Here is a 26,800-nt window from a genome sequence, read left to right as displayed (position 1 = left end):
GGGAGGGAGAGGGCGTTCCTGGAAGTGTCATGGTAATGCCGGCTCCTATACTCCCATACCGTCAAATCACCAAGAAAATAAATTCTGCAATGGTCTCCAAGCGGAACATATATTTTTCGTATCAAAGGGCATTGTTCAACCTTGATGTTTAAAAAGAAAGGGGGGGGGGATCTACAATACTATCAGGGTAATACCGGCTTCAATACTCCCACACCATCAGATCGCAAAGAAAATAAAATCTGGAATGGTCTACACAAACACTACATATTTGTTTCTTATCAATATGCATTCTTTAGCCATGGCGACTGAAAAGGGGAGGGGGGGATTCCTGGAATACTAACAAGGTAGTACCGGCTTGCCATAAGCAAATGGGACAAAGACCCGCTTAGGAAGCTATTCTACAAGTTATAAGTTATCCCTTGAAAAAAAAGCACACACATAATAAAAAGAGCAATCAAAATAATACAAAACGGCTTACCTTGATTAAACCAAGAGAAAGAACAATTGTATTATTCAAAATAGACAGCGAGTTTTCTTCCCTTGCTTTCTCAAAGGCTGCTTTTAAAAGTTCTTTTCCAATTTTGAGTACCATGTCTTTTTCAGCTTGCGGTGATGTGGGATTCAACAATGTAGCTAGTTTCGAGGCAGACAATACACAGTTTTGCACAAATAAACTTTCTCGGTTGGCAGGGAAAATGTCAAATTTGGCCTGAAATTGTTTACGAGATATAATAATAGAATTATACAGAACAAAAGATGTCGCTGAGGCAGGAATGGTAATAATAGTTTAGTAGAAAATCTAAAAATACACCGCAAGAATTAATATTGTCGTCACTTTAACTGAAGGTTAATTATTTTTTAAATTGCACCGTAGTACAGAACATAACACATAAGTACATTTATTTTCAGTCAGTTTCAGCTTTTCAACTCCCCTCCCCCGAATCTATCTCCTTAGTTTATAAATTTACAAGTTTGATAAATCACACTGGTAGGGGGAGGGGGGGGGGGCAAAGCTGTCTTTTTTTCAGCTAGTGATTTTCTGGAGAGTCATTTATTTCAATGTCCAGATGTCACTAATTTTTAGTCATTTTATATTTATGTATAAGCTAACATTAAGTTAATTAATTTTACATTAATCCAATGAACAAACTGCATTAGCATTTAATCAATTAAGTCACTAATTTTGATTAGCACACTACTTATCTAGGCTTTTACACGCTACAGCTTTGACTCTGATTAACAATCAAAAGTATCTAATTATTATGGCTATTCATGGGTGGTCTCTTGATATCACAAAGTAACTTACTGAAAGACCATTGTTGAACAGTTAAAGGTTATGAAAGCTTCATGAATACTTATGAAATAAAGTGAGAAAAGCGATTTTTGAAATGTGATAAAACAAACTTAACATGTATAGTTAAATATCTCATTAGTATGAAGAGCGTAATGGATTGTCAAGGCAAATTAAAGACCAAAATTAAAATAGGTAATAAAATGTTTAATAAAATACCATTACGGCAATATTTAATTATTATAGCATATAATAATTTAATTCAATATCTCCAAAAAAGGTAGAAATTAATTACTTTTATTAATCAGAAGGTTCGTTTTCCTTAAGACCAGAAATGAAAGCATGGGACACACATTAGCCGTCAAGGTCGTATCCAGGAGTTTTGTTTAGGGGGGAGGGGGAAGGTACACAAAAACTTTAAAAACACACCACAATTTGTTTATATGTAATTCTGTTACATTTTCACGACTTGGACAAAAACTTCAGGTGGGGAGGGGGGTCAAACCCCCTATCCCCCCAGGATTCGGCCATGGTATCAGACAAAAGAGAAGAAAACTTTTCTTTTTAGTGTATTTTAAGATGTTTTCAAAAAATTAGCATGAACGTTGACTGTTTTTTCTTTGTCACTTGAGGTTTATGTTGTACCACTGTTTCAATCTTTCGCCGAATAACTGTTTAATTTGAGAAATTACTTACATAGGGTCTCAAAATAAGTAAATTATTGGAACTAAATTTATTGATTTTTCAGTTAAAAATAAATAGTCAAGACAAAAGAGAAGAAAACTTTTCTTATCCCCCCAGGATTCGGCCATGGTATCAGACAAAAGAGAAGAAAACTTTTCTTTTTAGTGTATTTTAAGATGTTTTCAAAAAATTAGCATGAACGTTGACTATTTTTTCTTTGTCACTTGAGGTTTATGTTGTTCCACTGTTTCAATCTTTCGCCGAATCACTGTTTAATTTGAGAAATTACTTACATAGGGTCTTAAAATAAGTAAATTATTGAAACCTGACTTGATTTATTGATTTTTCAGTTAAAAAAAAAGAAGCAAAAATAGTCTCAACAATTTTATTTCTTAATCGGCATTGACTGAAATACATATGGCAAGCAAAAGAAAGAATGAATTACCATGACTGCACCAGTTTTTAATCTTAGGCCCCTGCTATATTTTTTCTTATATAATTGCACTGTTAATTCAAGGAATCCTGGACATCAGACTCAGCTTAATGACATTTATAAAATGTATCTAACTCCGGCTCTGGCTACAATCGTTCCAGAAGACAGGAATATGACTCTTTCTCCCATAGGAGCGAGGCTAGGATTTTCATTTGTTTTTTGTTTTTGTTTTTTTTTTTGGGGGGGGGGGGGTTGAATACAGAATATGCCGACAAAATCGTCCAGTGTGCCAAAACAAATGGGGACAAATAAGCTAAATTAAGACGCTAAGACATCCAAAGTTCTTTTTTTTTTTGGGGGGGGGCTTACCCCCTCTTAACTGTGCCCCTGCCTCCAACAGCACAGATCAGTTGGTGACATCCTACATGAGAATTCAAACATGTTAAAATCTACTGGTGCAGTATAGTTTTGCCTCAACTTTGCCTAAAACACATTTTATTCACGTAGATGCATCTCGACTCCTTCCCCTAGACTCCAGCATAATACAAACTTCTAGAGCTAAGAGGTTTAGACAATGTATGCTTGCAACTTGTTAACTTTGCCTCTGCTCCCTATTTTCAGTATTTAATGATTCGTTTAATGACTATTTTCAGTGTTCAGTGATGAGCTGGTAATGGCTGACCATTGCCAGTGTTGAATGGTTAACCAGTTGAATAGATGTCACTCAAAGGCATACAGGAAGTTAGCTTGTTGCTATTGTACCTAAACAATTCCTTATCCTTCATATTACTGGCATGTGCCTATCAATCCCCCCCTTGATTATGGTACATACCTTCTTTGGGGGAAGTGCAAATTTCCATTAAAATCCTTCACCCCCCCCCCCGTATCTCTCAAATTTTATTTATAACCTTTTTCTAGAAGTTTTCACATTCCCAAATGTGTTTGTTAACAGTACTAATGAAAACATTAAACCCCAACCAAACCTTTAGGTACATAATAATCTCTTCTGATCCTTTTGCCACAAAATTACTAAGCTTCGGAAGACTCGGCTTTTCCAAAAGCTCTGCAACACTAACCTGAAATAAAAGAAAAACCTCAAAAAGAAAAGAAAACAAACTCAATTAGACAAGAACAATGAAGGGATTTAAACGTAATAAAAAAAAGGATTACTGCTCTAATCGAACTGCTACCTGCACTCTAATCGAGTACGGGCGAAGCCCCCTAACAAAGAAGACTTAGAATTCTGGTATTTGATGAGCGGAGTAAAATATTTTTCTCCATTCTTTTCTATTTTTTTTAATATCCGTCGTCTGATGGGCATATTGATTTCTCTTATTTCTAAGTAAAATACTCTAATTTCCTGTATTTTACTGTAATACAAAACTATTAGTCATTCGACAGTATATTCAATGAGATCCATTAAGAGAGGGAAAACATCAACTTTGTACTATTGAAATATGTGATTTGTTCATTTTATTCTGAAAAGAACGCTTCAGAACAATATATATTCGAAATTTTGTTGGGCTAGTTTTGAACAAATGATATCCAACATGGTAATTGTAAGAATAAAACTCATATTGCAAAGCCAAATGTTATATACAAATTTGGGGTATTTTCAGGCCCTGCAATAGAAATCGGAAATGAAACTGCAAAACTGTGACTTTTCGCTAGCTCAGAAAACTGTTGCACAACGAATCAAACTTTAAGATATACGTACAGCCCAAATCTTGGAAATGAAACTGCAAAACTGTGACTTTTCGCTAGCTCAGAAAACTGTTGCACAACAAATCAAACTTTAAGGTGGAACTACAGCCCATATCTTGGACCATCTGTGCATGAGGTTTATACTACATGTCAGTGGATGGTCTCGGATCTTAAACCATTGAGGTTTAAAGACGCCTTGCTTAAAATAATAATAATAACAAAAATAAAAGAATAGTCGGCGACTGAAATTCCACGGACCCACACTAAGATGGGCAGCTGGATCCATGTCTCACGATGTCCCCTCTTGCGACCCTTCTCCAGCCTGGAAACAGAGACCGGGCAGCAAGAGAAAGAAACTCTAACTGAAATTCAAGAATGACTTGAATCCTTACGGTAGCTTCCGCCGACACGGTCGTCGTCACCGTTAAAAGAGTTGGCTGAAACTTATAGAAGAGGCTACTGCTTACATATCGTATTGGACATCGTTCCTGACACCCTTTTCTACCCTTTTCCACGAACGAAGGTTGGATAAGTTTTTATAATGGTATTCTGTTGATAAAGCAGCGTCTAGAACTCAAGCCAGATTTCAAGTCCATTTGATTTTTGTTTTCAAAGTTGGGAGCGATTTATTATCCTCCAGCCCTTAAAAGCAGGGTCAGACTGAAAGTTTTGTTCTGTCTCCTGACTAAAGAAAGTAATACATATTCAATAAACCTTTCTCGAAAAAATTATTGTGTAGAAAAAAAGGTCTTTAGAGCCCGATGGTCCTTAGCTACAATTTAGACTACCTAATTGGACAATGGGGCCTTGTTCACACGCAGGGAATGCTAGATATATGAGCATGATACAGCTTCTAGATTGTTATTTGAGCGGTCAATCACTTCCTTCAGATTTCATTTACCTAACACAAAAATTTCCGGCTTCATAAGAAGGCTATGCCCTAAACGAGGGAGAGAGTGGGGCTTGAAAATAAAAACTTACTAGGCCATAGTTTGGCTATATATCTCTTCTTGTAAGGCTTATTGAAGCGGATTCTGGTTTCTAAGTTTCTAAGAAAAAATTCTGGAGCAACTTGCACCATTTGTAAATTTTTCCATTTTGACTAAATTTTCTGATAAGTTGTTTGAAACAATTTATGGTAACTAACTCTAAGTGAATGGTGGCCCATGCCACTAGAAACCGAAAAAGAATTTTATAAGAACATATATCAATCAGATTCCAATATACAAATTTCATTAATTTTAAATTTACAAATAAATATTTATTAGCACAGGAATACCAATCTAAGTTAATGAAGAAACGGGCAATACCCTAAGAAGCTTGTGTGTACTTGAAAAAAATTCCGCAATGAAATTCATCCTAACCATGATCCCTCGAGTGAGGGTTTCAAATTCCAACTTAAAAAAAAGAAGCGAAATTTCATGGTTTCCCTGAGAATGATGATCAAGGTTATTTCAAGGCGTGTTCAATTGCTTCTTTTTTTGTAAGTCACCCTGTCAAATTAGCGGTCATAAGCTATAGGAAGAGGACTTATTCAAGTCGAAATTGAAAGTTCTACTGCCCTTTTAAGTAACAACTGAAATCCTGCAACAACACAGTGCCAAATTCTGCAACTTTACACCACAAAACAACAATTGTGGCTCTGAATGGAGCCAACACGTAAAGGCTCAAATGCCACCTTTTTTTTGCGCCTATTTTAGGTCCTGCAGACAATCTTGAGGCGAGATTAAACCTTTAACTTAGTTCAAAGGCGATTATTTTGGACTTTTCTCCGACGACTCAGATAATTGAAACTCTTATTCTGGAAACAGTCGCTTTTAATTGGAATCGTTAGTTTTCAAAATTGAAGCCATTGTTAAAAATAATGGACAGTATTCACTTTATCCACCTTCTGCAATAATTAAATTGTAATAATTTTAATTTCCAATTCAAAATTTTAGGAAAATAACATTGCATTGGGCAAAACACATACACCTGAATGAAGATTTAGCATAATTCTTCACTAGAATTGCTGTAAACCCAAAAATGAGTCACCTCATATCTAGAATTACCCTGAATTCGTCATTAAGCACGAACTAAAAAAAAAAGATTTAAAGTGAAAACAACAAAAAGTTTTCAAAATATGAAAGGGACTGTCTTCCCCCTCAACCCCCTTCTTTCCGCTCCGGTTTCACTATTTTCTTTCTCCATGCTTAAATAATGAATATTATTATTGTGCCTACATTATGTTATGGTTGTTTTTTATGTCATTTTACGCCTATATTTTTTCTTTTTCTTCTCATGATCTGTTTGTCATCTATATTTAAAGTGTCTCAAATATTTTGCCACAAAACCTTTCTCCCACCGCCAAAATAGCATAAAATTTTTGCAATTCCAGAAATCAATTCAGAACGAAGAAATCCTTATGTACATATCTGATAGGCATGAAAATATGGACGTGCAATCTATATAAAATCATAACTAACTTCTTCTTCTTGAGTGAAAGGTGCAGGAGTTACTTCATTCAAATCTTCTTCTCCTTCAATCTCACCTTCTTCAACATCTTCATATTCTTCTTCTTCGGCCTCCTCTTCTTCTTCGTCATACACGTAAGAGCGGTCTTCTTCACTATCCTCATCTTCGGAACCCTCATCATCCCTGTAAGCAAATACAATTATTAAAAACATATTTGAACCTAAGTCGATTTAAAGCGGCTTTAAAGCTCTCTTTCCCACAACCTTGTATATAGACGAGTTGTATCTCTTTTGAATCAGGATCATTCAGGGATCCTCGAGCGAATGGTCCAAGAAATTCAAAATAAATCATTTCACAGTGATGAAATTAGTTTTCCCACAGCCATACTATGTAGAGTATGCGCTTTTACAAAGTTGTCACAGGGTTATTTCGATTGGATATCAACACTAGCATCCTATTTGAGAGACGAAGCGAATGGTAGGACACCCAGCAACTTCCTATGTTTCTTTAAGGCAATATAAAGAATCGAGAAAAGTTAATATTGTTTTTCTAATCGCTAAAAAAAAAAAAAAAAAAAACACACGCAAATCAACCCAGACATTAACATCACAAAATAAACTCAAATCAGTCAATTCAAAACAGAAAACTCAAAGCAACAAGCGTGCGCAACTCAAGACAGGAACTTCAAAATAGAACACTGAACAAAGAAAATATGGCACTGACCAGCAAAGAAAACTTAACACACAAACAACTTAATGCAGAAGTTTAACAGAGGCAAACCAATCAGCTCAACAGAATACAAGCTCAAGCAATCTGACTCGGCACAGTTAATTCAACACTGAACAACTTAAAACACCGACAACACCACATGATAAATATCAATAGTTTAAGGAAAGCCAAAAAAAAAAAAAGAACTCACACACAACAAAGAAACACAATAAAAACGTGACAACCCCTTTTTCTTCCGGGTGATATGAAACCAATTTACCTCCTCCTGTCCAAGGCCGTTTCTTCGGGTGGTGATTGTATGAGATTTCAAATGATATAGATGACAAGGGAGGTTTCCAATATCATTGCGGAGACAGCATGAGGTGTTGAAGAGACGATACGGTGCACAGAATCATGATGTTGAGTGGGTCATTTCTTAGGCTAGTGGTTGAAATAGTTTTCTGATGACGAAGATGGTGAAAAATGTACGTGGAAGTCACATGTTCGCGACACGAGGAGATAGTTATTAAACTGATGGGTCTGAAGGAGATGACAATGAACATTGGGATACTCCCCGTATTAAAATTGCTGTTGTTTTACTCTACATACTGGTACAGTGCTGGATCCTGTGAATGCCCAATAAAACCATGTTAATAAAACAAATAAGTTGCTAAAAACAAAATGGATGGGCGGCAATAAACTCTTGGAATAAGCAGAAACTAGCACACGTAAGAGGTAATGATTGAAGCTAACAGAAATTACGATAAATAAAAGTAGGACCACCCTTCACTCAAGCCCTCTTAAGGGTAAAACCTAACTTGTGCTTCCCCTAAACTGAATAAATTGCCAACTAATACTTCAGGAGTCTGATTAGAACCAATTGAAATAAAAAGAAAGCCAAACATTATTGAACAGTGAGGCCCCCTTGGCCAGGGTGCATATCCTGTAAGTCTCAAGCATATCAGATTTAAAATAATATAATATATTCCCCAAACATGTGAGACTTTAAATCCTGGAAGAGCCTGGAAAATAAAGGTCAACAGTATTAAATTCCTTGATTAGGGTCTTCTCAGCTGTAGATACCAATATTGAAGGGAATCTCATCATTTTAATATTAAAGGTAGATGAAGCTCAAACGAAGCATCTGAAAATCAATCCCCTCTATTCCTTTGGCCCGAATTACTTGCACTAAAAGTTTCAAGCAGATCTGAACACCTGCGTGAAAATGTAAGAGAAGAATACACAGATGAAGTTCATCATATTCAAGTCTCATTATTCCTAGGTACTCATCAAATAGTTTTTGTGATAGGCCATGCACCACTGGCCTACTTCGTTCGTCAAATGAAACAGATTGGGGATCGTTACCTGCTATCAGTTTAAACAAGGTGCAACAAGCAACAAGGTGCAACATGCAACAAGATGCAACTTTTCTTCTATTATGTTGGAAGTGGAAGAGGTTAGATAGGCTACATGCCTACTTTTGACCTCCAGTCATATGGATTAAAAGTCTTAGCACGATTCTGGTTCAATGGGGACGCACCAACCTTACCTTTGTAACCCTGTTTTCAATGTTCATGATTTAGTAATACAGATTGAAAATCTTAACGTGAATTTTATTCAAACATGGTGCAATAAGCCAACCTTTGTGTAAAAAAAGCTGGTCGTGTCTAAGAAAAGGATCTAAAGAAGTGGCCTTTGGTAAAAAAAGGGTCTGATTGGCTCATACTCACTTCGGTTTTCGGACGATACCTATTGAAAATCCTTCCGTAATTACGGTTCAAATATGGTCCAAATCGCTATAGCTTTTTGAGAAGTTGGCAGTGAAAGGGTAACCTAAATCATTATAGTTTAAGTGGTAGATGTGATATTATTGGAGCCTCCGCCCCAAATTTGAAAAATGAAATAGCAAACTCAACTAAATTCATAAATAGAAATGGCTTGTAACAGTACCGTAAAACTACAGAGATCATAATTTACGGCTTTCTTGTGAAAACAAGAGCTTGACAAAACTATAGTGAAGTTGACACAAAACATTAGAGAAGATAAAGTTAGTAAAGAAGCAATTGCTAGATTTCATGTTGGGAAGTGCCTATTAAAGAGTCTACACATGATCAAGAAAACCACATTTGATTGCAATATGGAAATTCTTTTAGTTAACATCTTTCAACATACCAACCCATCGAGGGAAGTTTGTTCACTTACAGTCTTAAACATTGAGTAAACCAACTGGACAAACGAATAATATTTTTGTCATCACTTCGCTGACACCAGTAAATTTATGCATTAAATCTACATAGATCTAGCTACCAATGAGCAACTAAGAACCTGCGTAAAAAGAAGAGAAAAATTCTTGGAATACAGTCTGTAGTTAGTACATTTATAGTTGAATAGTCATAACATTCCCGGGGCTAGTGCAGGTGTATCTTTGACCCATCTACAGGTCTAGGAGAGAAGAGTTCAGGGGAATTTTTTAGCTTGTTAAATTTGTTTAGCAATTAAGGAAGAAAAAATAATTTTTAGCACTTAATTTGAAGCTAAAATAAATTTTCCGAAAAGAGCTAAATATGCAGGTAGTATTTTTCGTATTTTTAATTGTTATTAATTTAATTTAGGCAATTCTTTACAAGTCAGCAATTTAAAAACTAACTACGGCCAATATATATTTTCTTCATGCATCGTATTAACTAAATAAAGGATAGACAATCAATCAGGTAACTCTGTTGTATAAAAGGATCTTTCTTAAGTCAGTCTAGCTATTAGTAGGAACGATTATCTGCATGAAACAACTTTCTTGCACAGGAAAACTAAAGCTTCGTATCTGAATTAGCAAATCCTATACTTGCTTTATATCAAGCATAAATGTATTTCCTGCCCTTCACTCATCTACATAGTTGATAATGTCAATACACTCTTGTTCTCAAAAAGGATTCACATTCAAACCCAATAGACCAAGCTCCTTGTCTATAACTGAAAGAACAAACTGCGAAGCAGGTCTTAAGCTTCGCAACTGAACAAGCAAATCATATACTTACTCTAATTCAAGGACAAGTGCATCTTTTAGTCCTAGATCATCTACCCTGTTGATAATATCAATACATCCTTGTTCTCCAAAAGCATTTCCATTCAAGTCCAGTAGATCAAGCTCCTTGTCTTTAATTGAATCCACTAATTCCAAAGCAGATCTTAAGCCAATTTCATTTGATGACAACACTAGCTTCTTTAGATTTTCTGCATTACCTAGAGAAGAAAAATAATTTAGGAAGGCAAGTTAAGGCAATTTCTGACAGAGGCTGGTAACTTTTATCAAATGAAAAACACAAAGCAAATTTGCCATTTTAATCAGGATTGTCAAAAGGACTCTTTTTGTGATTTTTTTTCACCTTCGGTGACACCCCAATACTAGAGGGTCTATAAAGACCAATTTTTTTAAAAAAGAACATTTTTTTTTGCTTTTTTTTCAAATCAAACCTTCGCTAATTTTATTTCAAAAATCTGAGCATATGTGTTTCTGTTTTCTATTCTCTTATTAGTTAGGTTCTTGTTTCTATTGCGTCCTCATTTTCTTTGCTTTACGTAAAATCATGATCCTGTTTAAGCTTGGATGAATGGAACAGATGAATGGACAGCTATAAAAAGCGTAAGCAAGTAGCTAGAACTAGAGGTCTCCAATTTGAGTTCGATTTAAGCTAAGTCACGTGATTCCTGGAAAAAAACTGTCCTTTTTTTTATTCGTTTTGATACTTCAATTTCATAAATTTTTGGCAACCCTGAATTGAATTCTAGTTGGAATGTCTATTTTAAAGGGCATTTTCGTTGAAATATTTAATTTGTTTAATGAAGTTGCCAAACGCTAGACTATTAGTAGTTTTTTAATCCCTATCAGCTAATGTTAAACCACCGAAAATCTACTTTTTATACGTTCCCCATTGTCGTTGATCCATATATTAAATATTTGTGATATTTGTCGACAGGCCTTACAACAGGCCTTAAACATCATGCCTTCGTATGTAAGATACCCACGATATCTGGGAGTAAACAAGTCTTTCAGTCTGAGCCATAAGGCATCAGTCTCTCAAGAATTAATTAAAAAAACTTTTTCCACAAAATAAGTTTTTCAAAGAAAATAAAGAACTCCATTAAGCCAAAATTGAACAAAAATAGAATCAAATAATATATCAAGCATACAACTACCACAAATCAGTATCGCTAAATAAATGAAGCTCAAAACGAACATAAATTAAAATAAATAACAGAGTCAAACTCAAAACAAGTAGAAATTAGTATAAGTAGGGTTCAAAACCCCTATGCTTTCTAAAAGCCAGAATATAATTTGAACTTTACTGAAAAAATCAAATGAATGTGCCTTGTCAGTTTAATGTACATATGCTAATATTTATTCCTTGAAATCTTGATTTTTGATTTCTTAAAGTTATAAAACTGAAAACATTTAAAAGATTTTTTTTCAGTAAAGTACAAATTATATTCTTGCTTTTAGAAAGAGTTTTGAACCCTACTCATACTAATTTCTGCACGTTTTGAATTTGACTCTTTTATTCATTTTAATTTCTGTTCGTTTTTGGTTTCATTTATTTATTGATACTGATTTGTGGTAGTCGTATACTTGGTATATTATTTGATTCTATTTTTGCTTATTTTTGGTTTAATGAAGTTCTTAACTTTTTGTTTTGAAAAACTTATTTTGTGGAAAGTTTTTTTAATTAATTTCTGCTCGTTTTATATTGACATAGTCTTTCAGGGAAAAAGAAAATAATAGTTTCAATCTTTCCGGTTTTACTTTAAGAATTTATAGTTTGGCCTGCTATTTATACGCTGGAAAAACTCTTTCAGCAATTTTTAACAACATAAACTCTTTTCAAAATTATGGCACAAATAGTAGTGTTTAATTTAGTCACAACATTCTCTAGTTGACCTGATAAATGAAGGTTAGTACCATTCCCATCAAATTATATCTATGCTCTTTCACAGCCTGGATACAATTACACTCTTTTAATTTAGTAAAATCTTAGGAGCAGAAGTAGTAATAGAAGTAGCCCCGAAAGTTTGAGCTTAATACCCTCAGTCGTTCTTGGTGTATTCCTGAGATGTCTTATTGGCAACAAGCATACAAACAATGTGTTTTGATTTAATTTTAAAGCAACATTATTTTTTAAGCATAATGAGCAAATTAAATAACTGTGGGGGGGGGGGGGGTTGACCTACCCAATAACCCTATAGATATAGTTACTAGACCATTCAGCTATGCTGACCAAAACAGCTGTCTTTTTTTGATCGGAAGTGTCTGGAAAATTATGAGCTAAAGAGGAGGGCTGATTGCCCTCCAATCATTTTTGACTCTTAAGAGGGCACTAGAACTTTTAATTTTCAATCAAATTAGCTCCTTTAAAATATCAATGATATTACTAGCTATGATAGAGCATCGCTGCCATTGTCCTTATATGTCCTATAAGTAGCATATAAGTGTAGTAGTAGCATATAAGTAAGAGCATATAAGTGCTTATATGCTCTTTTAATACCTGCATGCATATAGGTTTTTGTTTAATTGAAACTCTTCCGAAACGTTCCCTAAAAGTTTTAACTTCATGCCATTAGTGTCGTTAGTTACAGCAACCATAGAAGCATCATTAAATGAATAGACACAGTGTCTTCTGGCTAGCTCAAAATCCACACACTATAAAGGTATGAAGGTGATATTTTTAGAGAATATTTCTGTTGTATGGATGACAACCTACCATCCATATGTAGGTTGTCAAAAGGGCATATCAGCAGTATCTCAGGAACAGTTTCGTGTGTGAAATTAAGACTTACAACGCTTGTTGTGGGGGGTGTTGAACTAACCAAGCGACAACATTTGCATCATAATATAAACGCTTCTACTCCTACAACTATTGCTACTATTGCTATTACTGCTACTTCTACTACGGCTACTATGGCCAAGACTACTGCTATTAACTCTACTCCTACTGCTACTACTATATTTACTGTTACAACTAATAAACCTAAGGATATTAAGGCGAAAATTTTGGGCATAATTGTAACTGTACTGAAAGAAATCGAAACACAGTATGCCCATATAGGTTGTCAAGAGGCCGTATCAGCAATGCTTCAGGACTGGTTGATGGTATTAAGTTAAAAATTTCATCATGTGTTGAATGGGATGCTGACAAAAAGGTACTATTTGCATACTGCTACTAATGCTACTACATTTATTGCTAAGCATAATTACAAAACCTTTAAACAATGCTGAAAAAAATTATGTCTCAAAGCTTTCTTTATATATTTGTTATGGGAAATGATGGGCGTTGGGGGGGGGGGGCAGGGGGTCTTAAATCATTTGACACTTAAAAAGGGCACTATAATTTATAATTGAAAATAAAATGAGACCCATCTGACTTTAATACGACCACCCCTTCCATAAAAACCTCTCTTAAATCATTTTGACTCTTAAAAATGGCACTATAACCTATAATTTAAAATAAAATGAGACCCATCTGAATTTAATACGACCACCCCTTCCATAAAAACCTTATATGCCCCCAGGAAATAGCTTAAAGCCCTTGCCTCACGGCTCTGGGAGGTTGTGCCAACCCTGGAAGCATTGTTATATGTTCTTCGGCTTATTTTAAACAACATTGTCACCGCACAGTTTCAATCAGACGCATTTGGTGAAAAGAGGAGTAGTTGGGTGGGTGGGGGGTGCTGCTTAACCTCAGTCACTATTAGCTCTTAAAAGGGAACAAGAAATTCCAATCATAAGCAGCGCGCTAGCGCTGCCTAAGTAAAGAATAATGTGGGCACAATGTGTTTTTTTGTTGTTTTTTTCTCCATACCCGGGCACTTCGTATCGAAGGAGTTGTCGTAGAAAGTCTGAAAAGAGCACATTCGATTCGAAATTGGAGTGGCTAGTGCCCTTTCCCATATCCGAAAGTAACGGGCGGAAGACAACCCCCTCCCACACCCATATTTCCTCCAAACACATCAAATTAAAACTTTGAGATGGCATTTTTGTTCAACGCAGTTTATTATCATATAGAAAATATGTTTTTGAGGAGGACACTCCCCCAAAACCCTCAGGGCAAGAGTTTTAAGCTATGCCCTGGGGGCATATTGGGTTTTTATCGAAGGTGTTGTCGTAAAAACTTCAAAACAGGCTCATTCGATTGGTAATTCGAAGGGCTAGTGCCCTTTTTAATAGTCAAACAAAAGTGATTGGAGGGCAACTAGCACCCCCCCCCCCGACGCCATTCATTCCCCTAAACACATCCAATCAAAATTTTGAGATAGCCATTTTGTTCAGCGTAGTTGATTTCCAGATAGGAAATATGTTTTTGAGGGGGACACTCCCTCACAACCCTCAGGGCAAGGGTTTTAAGTTATGCCCTGGGGGCATATAAGGTTTTTAAAGAAGGCGTTGTCGTAGAAACTTCAAAAAAAGCTCATTCGATTGGAAATTCAAAGGGCTAGTGCCCTTTTTAAGAGTCAAAAGTGATTGGAAGGCAACTAGCACCCCCCCATGCCCCGCAGTCCCCCAAACGCATCCAATAAAAATTTGGAGATAGCCATTTTGTTCAGGGTAGTTTGTTTCCCGATAGAAAATATATTTTCGAGGTGGATACTCCCACAAACCCCTCAGAGCAATGATAATAAGTTATGCCCAGGAGACATATAAGGATTTTATTGAAATCTTTGTCGTGGAAACTTGAAAAAGGGCTCATTCAATTTGAAATTCAATGGGCTAGTACCCTTTTCAATAATCAAAAGCGATTTGTGGGCAACTAACCCCCCTCTCACGCCCAATTTTTCCCCAAACACATCCAATCAATATTTTTAGAGAACCATTTTATTCAACGTAGTTGAAAGTTCTGGAAATTAGGTATTTAAGGATGAAAACCCCTCCCCCCAGAGCCCTCAGGGCAAGGGTTGTAAGTTATGCCCTGGGGGCATATAAAGTTTTTATTGAAAGCGTTGTCGTAGAAACTTCAAAAGGGCTTATTCAATTGGAAATTTAAAGGACTGGTGCCCTTTTTAATGGTTCAAAGTGATTAGAAAGCCACTAATTTCCCTCTTACGCTCACCATTTCCCCAAACAGATCCAATCAAAATTTTGAGTTCACAATTCTGTTCAACGTAGTCCAAAGTTCTTCAAATTAGGCCTTTTAGGGAGATTACCTCCCCAAAGCCGTCACTGCACTGGCTGTAAGTTATGCCCTGAGGGCATATGAGGTTTATATAGAAATTTGTTGCATAATCAATGGCAGCGCGATCGCGCTGCCTAAGTAAAGAACGGGGACACTCGAGAACAAGACAAGAAACGGGGACCAAGTAAAGAGGAGGACACTCCCCCAAGACCCCTAGGGCAAGGGTTTTAAGTTATGCCCTGGGGGTATATAAGAACGATGTTTGCACAATATATTATTTATTAATATTTTCCTTTAGAGCAGGTCACTTCGTATCGAAGAAGTTGTCGTAGAAACTTCGAAAAGGGCCCATTCAATTGGAAATTAGAGTGGCTTATGCCGTTTTTAATAGTCGAAAGTGATTGGAAGGTGGCTAATACCCCTTCCATGCCCACTATTTTCCGAAACACATCCAATAAAAATTTTGAGACAGCCATTTTGGTCAGCGTAGTTGATTTCCAGATAGAAATTATGTTTTTTAAAGGACAGTCTCCCACATCCCTTAGGGCAAGGGTTATAAGTTATGCCCCGAGGGCATATAATGTTTTTTATAGAAGGCGTTGTCGTAGAAACTTCAAAAAAGGCTCATTCGATTGAAAATTGAAAAATTCGGGCTCAGAAACTTCAAAAAAAGGCTCATTCGATTGAAAAAGTAATTAGAGGGCAACTAACCCGCCTCTCACAACCACCTTTTCCCCAAACACATCTAATCAAAACTTTGAGATTGCCATTTTATTCAACGTAGTTTTAAGTTCTGGAAATTAGGTCTTTGAGGATGACACCCCCCCCCACAACCCTCAGGAAAAGGGTTGTAAATTATGCCCAGGGGGCATATAAGGTTTTTATAGAATGCGGTGTCGTAGAAACTTCAGAAAGGGCTCATTCGATTGGAAAATGAAATGGCTAGTGCCCTTTTTAATAGTCGAAAGTGATTGGAAAGCAACTAACACGCCTTCCACGCGCAACATTTCCCCAAACACGTCCAGTAAGAGTTTCTAGATCACCTTTTTGGTTCATGTAGTTTAAGATTCAGAAAATTATACTATTGGAGACGAAACTCCCCCCCACAGGTTTCAAGGCACGAAGAGCAAGTAGCGCCCTGGATGCATATAAGGTTGATAATGAATTCTTTGTTGTGGAAACTTGAAAAAGGGCTCATTCGATTGGAAACTCAATGAGCTAGTGCGTTTTTTAATAGTCGAAAGTGATTTGAGGGCAACTAGCCCCCCTCTCACGCCCATCTTTTCTCCAAACACATCCAATCAATATTTTAGATAGCTATTTTATTCAACGTAGTCGAAAGTTTTGAAAATTATGTCTTTTAAGGAAGACACCCCCCCCCCTACAGCCCTCAGGGCAAGGGTTGTAAATTATACCCTGGGGGCATATAAGGTTTTTATTGAAAGCCTAGATACTTCAAAAGGACTCATTCAATTAGAAATTGAAAGTGCTAGTGCCTCTTTTAATAGTTGAAAGTGATTGGTGAGCGACTAACGCCCCTCTCACGCCTACCATTTTCCCAAACACATCTAATCAAAATTTTGATATATCTATTTTGTTCAACGTAGTTGAAAGTTCTTGAAATTCGGTCTTTTAGGTTGATAACCCCCTCAGAGCCCTCAGGCCAAAAGTTGTAAGCCGTGGTCAGGGGGGACGTACCTTTTATGGATAAACTTACCGTAAATACTTCAAAAAGGGCTCATTGGATCGAAAATTAAAATCGCATTGCTTTGCTGGAGACAGTAAGTGGAGACTAAACAACCCCAATTTCATACCCACCGTTTCCCCAAAAATATTAAATAAAAATTTAAATATAGCGGTTTTGTTCAACGTAGTTGAATGTTCTGGAAATTACATATTAAAGGATGACATACCCCCAAGAGTCCCAAGAAAAAAGGTTGTAAGTTCTGCCCTGGGGGCAAATAAAGTTTGTACATATAGAGTTGTCGTAAAACTTCAAAAGGGGCTCATTCAATTCGAAACTGAGAGAGCTATTGTCCTTTGTAGTAGTCGAAAGTTATTGGAGGGTAACTAACCCCCCTCTCACGCCCACCTTTCCTCCAAACACATCCGGCCTAAATTTTCAGATACCCATTTTGTTCAACGCAGTAGAAAGTTCTGGAAATTATTGCTTTGAGAATGACACCCTCCCCCAGCACTCAGGGCAAGGGTTGTAAGTTATGCCCTGGGGACATATAAGATTTTTATTGAAAGTTATGTCGTAAAAACTTCAAAAGGGCTCATTTGATTGGAAATTGAAAGGGTTAGGGCCATTTTTAATAGTTGAAAGTGATTTTAGAGCGACTACCGCCCTTCTCACGCCCACCATTTTCCCAAACAAATCCAATCAAAATTTTGAGAAAGCCATTTTGTTTAACGTAGTTGAAAGTTCTGAAAATTCGGTCTTAGAGGATGACAACCACCCTAACAGACCTTAGGGTAAGGGTTGTAATTTATGCCCACGCCCACCCTCCCATTTGCCCATTATGTTTAAAAAACTAAATGTTGCCTTAAGATTAAATCAAAATGCACAGTGATAATGCTAATTCCCAATAAGGCATCTCAGCAGTATCCCAAGAACGACTGAGGGTATTATGTTCAAACTTTCTGGGCTACTTCTGCTCTTAAAATTTAACCAAATCAAAATAGCGTAAGTTTATCCAAGCTATCAAGGAAAGTAAACATATTTTTTACGAATGGTATCGAGTTTTCAATTTCAGGTCAACTAGAGGAGGTATGCAACTAAATTAAACAGTGCTATTTGTGTCCAGATTTTTAAAAGGGTGTATATTGATAAAAATTGCTGAAAATTTTTCTCCAGCATACAAATAGCAGGCCAAACTATAAAGTCTTAAAAAAGGAAAAGATTTAAAGTATTATTTTCTTTTTCCCTGAAAAGACTATGTCAATATAAAATGAACAGAAATTAATTCAAAAAACTTTTTCCACAAAATAAGTTTTTCAAAGAAAAGTAAGGAACTCCATTAAACAAAAAATGAGCAAAAACAAAATCAAATAATCTACCAAGCGTGAAACTACCACAAATCAGCATCGATAAATAAATATCACCCAAAACGAACAGAAATGGCAATAAATAACCGAGTCAAACTCAAAAGGAGCAGAAATTAACATAAGTTGGGCGCAAAACCCCTATGCCTTCCTAGGGCCAAAACAAAATTTGCACTTTACTGAAAAAATACAAATGAATGTGCATTGTCAGTTTAATTTACACATACTGATATTTAGTAATCAAAATGTTAATATTATTTGATTTATTAAAGGTTTATACCTTTTCATATTTTTTTCAGTAAAGTGCAAATTTTGTTCTGGCCTTGGGAATTTCCGCTCGTTTTGAGTTTGACTCGGTTATTTATTGTAATTTCTGTTCGTTTTGGGTTTTATTTATTTATCGATGCTGCCTTGTGGTATTTTCACGCTTAGCAGATTGTTTGATTTTATTTTTGCTCATTTTTTTGTTTAATGGAGTTCTTTACTTCTCTTTGAAAAAGCTATTTTGCGGAAAAAGTTTTTTTAATTAATTTCAACCAAATGAGCCACCTCTAAAGCTTATACAACCACCCCTTTCAAAAGAACCTTAAATGCCCCAGGGACATAATTTACAACCATCGTCCTCAGGCTCTGGTAGTTCCGATCTGCATCATAAGCCTTTTTATAGTAGATTTGCAGTATTTTAAATAAAAAGGACTGTCTCGAAGTATCTATAGGAAATCTTAGGCATCTACGTAAAACACGACTTCCGTCTGCGTGTGTGTGTGTGGGAGGGGGGGGGGGTAGCTGCCCTCTGATCACTTTGACTCTTAATAAGGGCACTAAAACTTATGATTACCAATCCAATGAGTTCCCTCCAAAGCATTTACGACCACCCATTTTATAAGAGCCTTATATGCCCCAAGGGCACAACTTAAAGCCCTATCCCTGAGAGCTGAGGAGGGAGGGGTTGTCTTCCTCACAGACATAATTTCCGAAACCTTCAACTACGATGAATAAAACTGATATCTTCAAATTCTGATTGGAGGTATTAAGGCAAATACTGAGCGTGGAGGGGGGAGGCTGTTTGCTCTCAAATCACGTTGACTCTTAAAAAGGGCACTATAGCTTCCAATTTCAAATCAAATAAGCACCATCTGATGTTGGACCATCCATTCAATAAAAACCTTATATAACCTCGTAAAATAACTTACAACCTTATCCCCAGGGTGCTTAGGGGTTGTGTCATCCTTAGAGACATTATTATATGTTCTTTGTACTATTTTGAAAGAAATCACTATCTCATAATTTCAATCAGATGCGTTTGGTGAAAAAAGGGGTTGTAGGAGAGAGGGGGGAGGGGGGCTAAATGCAGTCCATCACTTTTGACGCTGAAAAAGGAACTAGAACTTCCAATTTTCAACCAAATGCACCTCTTCTGAAGCTAAACAGCCATCCCTTCCATAAAAACCTTAAATATCCCCTAAGCATAACTTACAGCCTTTGCCCCTAATCTCTGGGGTTTGTTTTAACCCCAAAAGTCTTGTTATATGATATTTGGACTATTTTGAATAGAATGGCTATCTCAAAATTTCTATTAGATGCATTTTGGGACAAAACAACGTGTACGCGTGTGTTTGTGGGGGGGGGGGGGTATCTGCCCTCCGATCACTTTGACCCTTAAAAAGAGCACTAGCGCGTCTGATCACCAATCCAATGAACCCCCTCCGAAGTTTATATGGCCACGCTTTCTTTAACAACCTTATATACACCCAGGGCATAACTTACAACCCTTGCCCCGAGGGCTGGGGGGATTTGTTATCCTCAAAGACATAATTTCCAGACCTTTCAAATACGTTGAACAAAATGACTATCTCAAAACTTTGATTGGAAGTGTTTGGGGAAATGATAGGCGTGGGGGGAGCGGCAATTATCCTCTGATCACTGTCGACTAATAAAAAAGGCACTATTCCTCCCAATTTTCAATCGAATGAGCCCTTTTTGAAGCTTCTACGACAAAATTTCCATAAAAACCTTACATGCCACAAGGGTATAACTTACGGCCCTTGTCCTGAGGGCTATGGAGGTGGGGTGTCATCCTCAAAGGTATAATTTCCAGACCTTTCAACTACGCTGAACAAAATGGCCATATCAAAATGTTGATCGAAAATGTTTGGAGAAATGATGGGCGTGGGGGGGGGTGATTCTCCCTCCCATTACTTTCGACTATTAAAAAGGGCAATAGTCCTCTCAATTTCCAATAGAATGAGCCCATTTTTAAGTTTTTACGACAATGCTTTCAATAAATCCCTTATATGCCCCAGGCCATAACTTTCAACCTTAGAACCGATGGCTGTGGAGGGGGGGGGTCGGTTGTCATACTCAAAGACATAATTTCCAGACCCTTCTAATACATTCAAAAAATGGCTAGATCAGAATATTGATCGGAAGTGTTTGGGGAAATGATGGGCGTTGGGGAGGGGCATTCGAACTCAGATTGCTTTTGACTATTAATAACGGCACTATCCCTCTCAATTCCCAATTGAATGAGTCCTTTTTGAAGTTTGTACGACAACACTTTCTATAAAAACCTTCTATACCCCTAGGGCATAACTCACAACCTTTGCCCTGGGGGCTGTGTGTGTGTGTATGTGGGGGGGGTTACATCATCAACGACATAATTTCCGGACCTTTCAACTACGTTGAACAAAATGTTTATCTCAAAATTTTGATTGGATGTGTTCCGAGAAATGGTGGGCGTGAGAGGGGGGTTAGTTGCCTTCAATCACTTTCGACTATTAAAAGGGCACTAGCCTTTTCAATTTCCAATCTAATGATCCCTTTTTGAAGTTTCTACGACAACACTTTCTATAAAAACCTTATATGCCCTCCCCACCCCGAGGGCTGTGGGGGGAGTGTCATCCTCAAAGACATAGTTTCAGGACCTTTCAACTACGTTGAACAAAATGCATGTCTCAAAATTTTGATTGGATGTGTTTGGATGTGTTTGGGGAAATGGTGGGCGAGAGAGGGGGGTTAGTTGCCCACCAATAACTTTCGACAATCAAAAAGGGCACTAGCCCTTTCAGTTTCCAATCGAATGAGCCCTTTTGAAGTTTCTACGCCAACGCTTTCTGTAAAAACTTTATATGCCCCCAGGGCATAACTTACAACCCTTGCCCTGAGGGCTCCGAGGGGGGGGGGTGTCATCCTCAAAGACATAATTTCCAAATCTTTCAAATACTTCAAACAAAATGGCTATCTCAAAGATTTAATTGGATGTGTTTGGGGAAATGGTGGGCGTGGAAGGGGTGGTAGTTGCCTTCCAATCACTTTCGACTATTAAAAATGGCACAAGACCTTCCAATTTCAGATCAAATGAGCCCTTTTCGAAGTATCTACGACACCTCCTTCGATACGAAGTGCCCTGGTCTAAAAGAAAAAACCAAAAGCCAAAAAACTAATAATAAATACATTGTGCCAACATCGTTCTTTACTTAGGCAGCGCTATTGCGATGCCTATGAAAGAATTATTCCAAAATATCACTATCTAAAAATATCAAAGGTATATTTTTACCAGAGTATAAACGAGAAGATTCTAATTACTAATCTTTGCCGGCCAGAGAAATACATGAAATCTTGAAAAGAGGAAAACCGAATCTTCACCCACATTTAGATTATTTTTTTTTTCGTCAGGCGACGTGAAAACGAGCTGCCAGATGGAATTTCAGCTTCAGTCAGAACGTGGTTTAAAGGATGTCCAAGTTCTGGGGGTGGTTTAGAGCGATTAAATTTTCTAAGCCCCCTATTGAAATAAAGCCATAAATTCTCGAGCAATGAACAACATTCTCGAACCTAACCTAACCTCCCTTAAGGCAGTGGTTTCAAAACTTTTTTATCACGGCTCCAAAAAAATATTTCTTCAGCTGGCACCTCCTTTTCATTTTAGAAAATAATACAAACACATAAGTTTTTGGTAAAAGACCATATATATCAAGACAAACTTAATTTATTAAGAGAAGACGAAAAACAATCTTATATTATTATCTCTCAGTGAAATGGGCTGTGCTTGCCTATTAGCGCAAAGTTTATAAAATATTGATGCCGATGATGAAATAGCTAAAAAAAAAAAAAAAAAAAAAAAAAAAAAAAAAAAAAAAAAAAAAAGATGAAATAGCTATTTGAAGCTCCTTTTCTACTGCCACATGAACACGAAATTTCGATTTCATTTCAGCTAATGCTCAAAAAATGTTTCGCTTAAGTGAGATGTGGCGAACAATTGCACCATTTTTAAAGCTTCATTTGTCAAAATATAATACTCAGTTTTAATATCTTGCCAAAATTGTATTAGAAATACATCTGAAATTTCTGTGAAATTTTTTCCTGTGCGGAGGTACTTATGAATTAAGATTTTTTCTTATGACGAAAAATTATTATCTTGATTTTTTAAACATTTTTTTTAATGCCTGAACGAACCTAATTTGTATAAACGAGTGACCAAGGGGAACAGGCAACCCAGAAACCTAGCCACAGAAACCTATACTGGTATAACGTCATTTTTTTGTGTTACCACCACCATGCTCCTTTCTTATTGTAAGGACGGTAGTCCTTACAATATCCATAAATCCCTCGGTTTTTGTCTATTACTGTATTTCGTTCCATAGCATAAACGCTAATTATGGGTAGGCAGATCATGGATGTCCTTTTTTTTATTTTTTTTTTGCAACTAGATTCTTATGTATTTAACCGTATTATAAAAACCGGCAAAGATATAAAGCAGTTCTTCTTGCATATACGAACTGAAAATTCAAAAGAAAATTTAAACTAAAACAATATTAAACTTAGTTTCTAATTATATCCCTGTATATGTCATCATTTATCTTCTATTTAAGTTTTCCTGCGACAGTTTCCTAATAATAATTTTATAAGGGTTTAATTAATTTTTTAATCAACTTAAATTAATATTAAGAGGAAAAACCGGACCAAGGCACGAGAAGGTATTTGTAAATTAACTCTTTGATGTTTAGAATCAGAATGGTGAAAATTTTATATTTTTGTTTTGTCCACAAAAACATTTCTAAATGAAGTAGGACTCATTTTAATCATTTCAATGAATTTAAACAAATAAATTTATTTATTTCCTTATTTTATAAAGACAAAATGTTAAAAATTTACCAGTTATGTTAGTTGAGACAGTTACCTATTCTCTCAATATATATATATATATGTTACCCTGAATGTCCGTGAAATGGTGAATGTCGAGCTTCTATCTTCCAAAATGTGGAAGATAGCGCCCCCTCGCCCCCCTCTGCATCCGCCACTATATGTGTATATTTGGTTATATGTTCACTGTTATGGCAAATGTTGTCAAGGACAATCAGGGGTCAATGCCTTCAGAGCTGGGCACCTAGTGGAGTTGAGGGATTAACCCCTCTAAATTTTGAAAATTTTATTTTTCTTTATTTTTACTTTAAAAAATCACAAACAAACAACCACGCTATATTTTTAAATAGCATTTCCCGAATCTTCATTAACATAATTAAAAATCTTCTGTACCCCTCCATTTCACCCATAGAGAAAACAAAACCTTTGTTAAAATTGGACAAAATAGACAAAACGTAGACAAAACCTTTGTCTAAAATTGGAATAACTGGGAATTGAACACAGAATGTGAAAAAAAACCTAATTCTAATTCCAGTGAATTTCAAGGTCGATCTAAGGTAGCTCTGGGTGTGAAATAAGTAAATTTTATTTATGCAACTTAATGTTTTATTATTTAATGTTGTTACTTTTTCTTCATCTACCCTCTGTTATTTTCAAATTTCAACGTATCGTTTTGTGTTGTCTCGCTTTTTTCTTTCAAGTCTTCTTTAAAAGAAAACGGGGAATCCGGAAGGAGCTGCTTTCGGATTTCAACAAGTTATTCTTCTAACATCTTATGATAGAAATGCTATTTACTACTTTTCCCTTCTCTCGCCATTTTTTTTTTTTTTTTTTTTTTTTTTTAATGCGTCAACAAGGAATCAAAACAAAATAAAAAAAATTTTCGGCTTATGGGAAGTACAAGTACTCGATTTGCCTGTTCCGAGCTATATAAGGCCTACAAGCCGGCTGGTACCAATACGGTTCTTCCTGCTCTATCTAGCTCTCTTCTACACAAGGTAACAATACAAATACACAACAATTTTTAAAAAGAAAGGCGAAAATGTTAATAATATACATAATCAACAAACATAAAACAGGTCCTCAGCCTCGCAAGTTTTTCAGAACATCAATTGTCTGTCTCTGAAACGCTGTTTCAATGGAATTTTGTAAAGGTGCATCTACAACCGGGGTATGAACTGGTGGAAATTTGTACTTTTGAGCTAAGACATTTGCTTCATATATTTCATGTGTGCTTGCCTTGCATTCAAAACAAAGTTTTGTAGTTTCTTCAGTCAATTTTTGGAGCCTAAAATTTGGATCGCTACGTTGCTTCCGTTAAAAAAAATTGTTTTTTTATTGTAAAATATTTCCCCTCCCCGATGAGATTTCCAGGATACACACTTGAACCTAATGACCAAGCCTCACTTCTGTAAAAAATTTAAATGTAAGTCAATTACATTATGATTTTTTTTTTCTCAGGTTTTAGATCGAGCCGAGTTTTTTTTCTCAGGTTTTAGATCGAGCCGAGTTTTTTTCTCAGGTTTTAGATCGAGCCGAGTTTTTTTCTCAGGTTTTAGATCAAGCCGAGTTTACGCCATATGAAAGAAACTGCGTATTTCAAGATTATCAAAAAAGAAAAGAAAAAAAAACTATATAATTCAGGTTTTTTTTATTTAGCCTTGATCAAACAGGATATTTTACTCCTCTTTTGAATTCCTTTTATCTATACCTGCAAACCGAGGGAATGGAGGGTTAGACTATTGAGACCGGTCTGTAGCCAAAAGTATAAATAGTGAACTAAAGTGTTTTTTTTTCTTTATTTACCCCATACCCTATCGAGAAGCAACCCCCCCCCCCCCCCTTCTAAGGCCTGTATCCCCAATCTTAGATTAAAGTAATTCTACATTGCAAAGTAATATTTGACAAGCCTTATATTCATGTAATTTCCTTATCTATTTTATTTTTCCTTATATTTTCTTTTCCTCCTGCTTGACCCCTCCCCCTCTCCACTTTCTTCTAGAAATTTGAAAAAAGCGTTTCCCAGCTTCTAATTATAAATCTTCCCTGTGTTACATGCTAAAAGATTTACAGAGGAGCTTAATGATGTTTAAACGGCTTCATAAATTTGATCAGTAATTGAACTTTTAAATAGTTTACCTTTTAGAGCATTAGCAAGAATACCAGCTCCGTCAGATCTTAGCAGGCAATCTCCAAGATTCAGTGACTCCAAATTCCTCAAATTTTTTAAAATATCTCCAAAATGAGCTGCTCCTTTCTCCGTGAAAGTATTATCATTCATATTAATAGCCCTAAGATTGGGATTTTTCGCAAAAGCTCCACAGAGAGCCTGAATTCCCGGGTGATAAATTCCATTTTGGGGCATATCCACAACTTCTAAGGTGCCAACTGAGCCTAAGAAGGAGGCCAATGCTTTAGCACCTTCATTTTCTTGGCGATTCCTTCCGCAAATGAATGTTTTAAGTTTCAGTGGTGTACCAGCATTTTTTGCATTCAAAACAAGAGTGTTCAATGCCTCAGCCAATAACTAAAATGAAAATAAGAGTTACAAATGTTATAACATAATACAAAGTATTTATTTATTAATGTTTTAAGTTTGTTTAATCAATTTAATTTTTTTTAATTTAATTAATTTTTTTTTAATACTCTATAATTTTTTAATTTTGTAAGTTAAGTCCTTGTCGGCCAACAATCTGGGGCCAAACAAAAAGCAGGTCGTCTCCGAATGGGGGGAGGGCAAAGAAAGATTTAAGGGAAATTGGAACTTCATGGGAAGGAGTAGAGGGTGGCTTTAAATAGACTGGGATGGAGGAGCATGCGTAGCTGTGTTGGCCTCAGGCGGCTTGGTGCTGCAGTGAGTTGTTAGCAGTAATATTTTTTTTTTAATAATATATATTTATAAATATTTATATTTATTTATTTAACTTTGCATCAAATTTTAAAAATGTAGTTCTACAGACGGATGGAGATGAATATATGTTACGGAACTATATACAACTTTCCTTCTTTTTTAGTTTTTTACACGTTGATCAACTATATAGGCTTTTCAGCCATCACATGCCAGTGTGAATTGGCCTATAAATTAATATTTTGAAACTGGCTATAAAGTAATATAATGCATTTTGCTTTCCTTCACAAACACCAATCTTGACATGGGCAGTGACCGGGAATCAAAACAGT

At 36.1% G+C, this 26,800-nt stretch overlaps 1 protein-coding gene across 1 annotated transcript in view; it reads right to left on the bottom strand.

Moving 5' to 3' along the window:
* Window positions 1–26,800, bottom strand: part of RanGAP (Ran GTPase activating protein) — a 106,335-nt gene that overhangs the window by 39,660 nt on the left and 39,875 nt on the right. Inside the window, exons 4-8 of the mRNA XM_089108028.1 lie at window positions 25,760–26,147; window positions 10,307–10,511; window positions 6,578–6,749; window positions 3,392–3,484; window positions 479–709 (exon numbers count right to left, since the gene is read on the bottom strand). Coding sequence (XP_088964154.1) covers window positions 479–709; window positions 3,392–3,484; window positions 6,578–6,749; window positions 10,307–10,511; window positions 25,760–26,147 — 1,089 coding nt within the window. The remainder of the gene's footprint in view (window positions 1–478; window positions 710–3,391; window positions 3,485–6,577; window positions 6,750–10,306; window positions 10,512–25,759; window positions 26,148–26,800) is intronic.

This window comes from Artemia sp. Qi Xiang Cuo, chromosome 2, assembly GCF_049724085.1.
Source record: "Artemia sp. Qi Xiang Cuo chromosome 2, ASM4972408v1, whole genome shotgun sequence".
NCBI classification, from domain to species: domain Eukaryota; kingdom Metazoa; phylum Arthropoda; class Branchiopoda; order Anostraca; family Artemiidae; genus Artemia; species Artemia sp. Qi Xiang Cuo.
The sequence above is the reverse complement of the archived record's forward strand: the minus strand, read 5'-3'. Positions and strand labels throughout refer to the sequence as shown.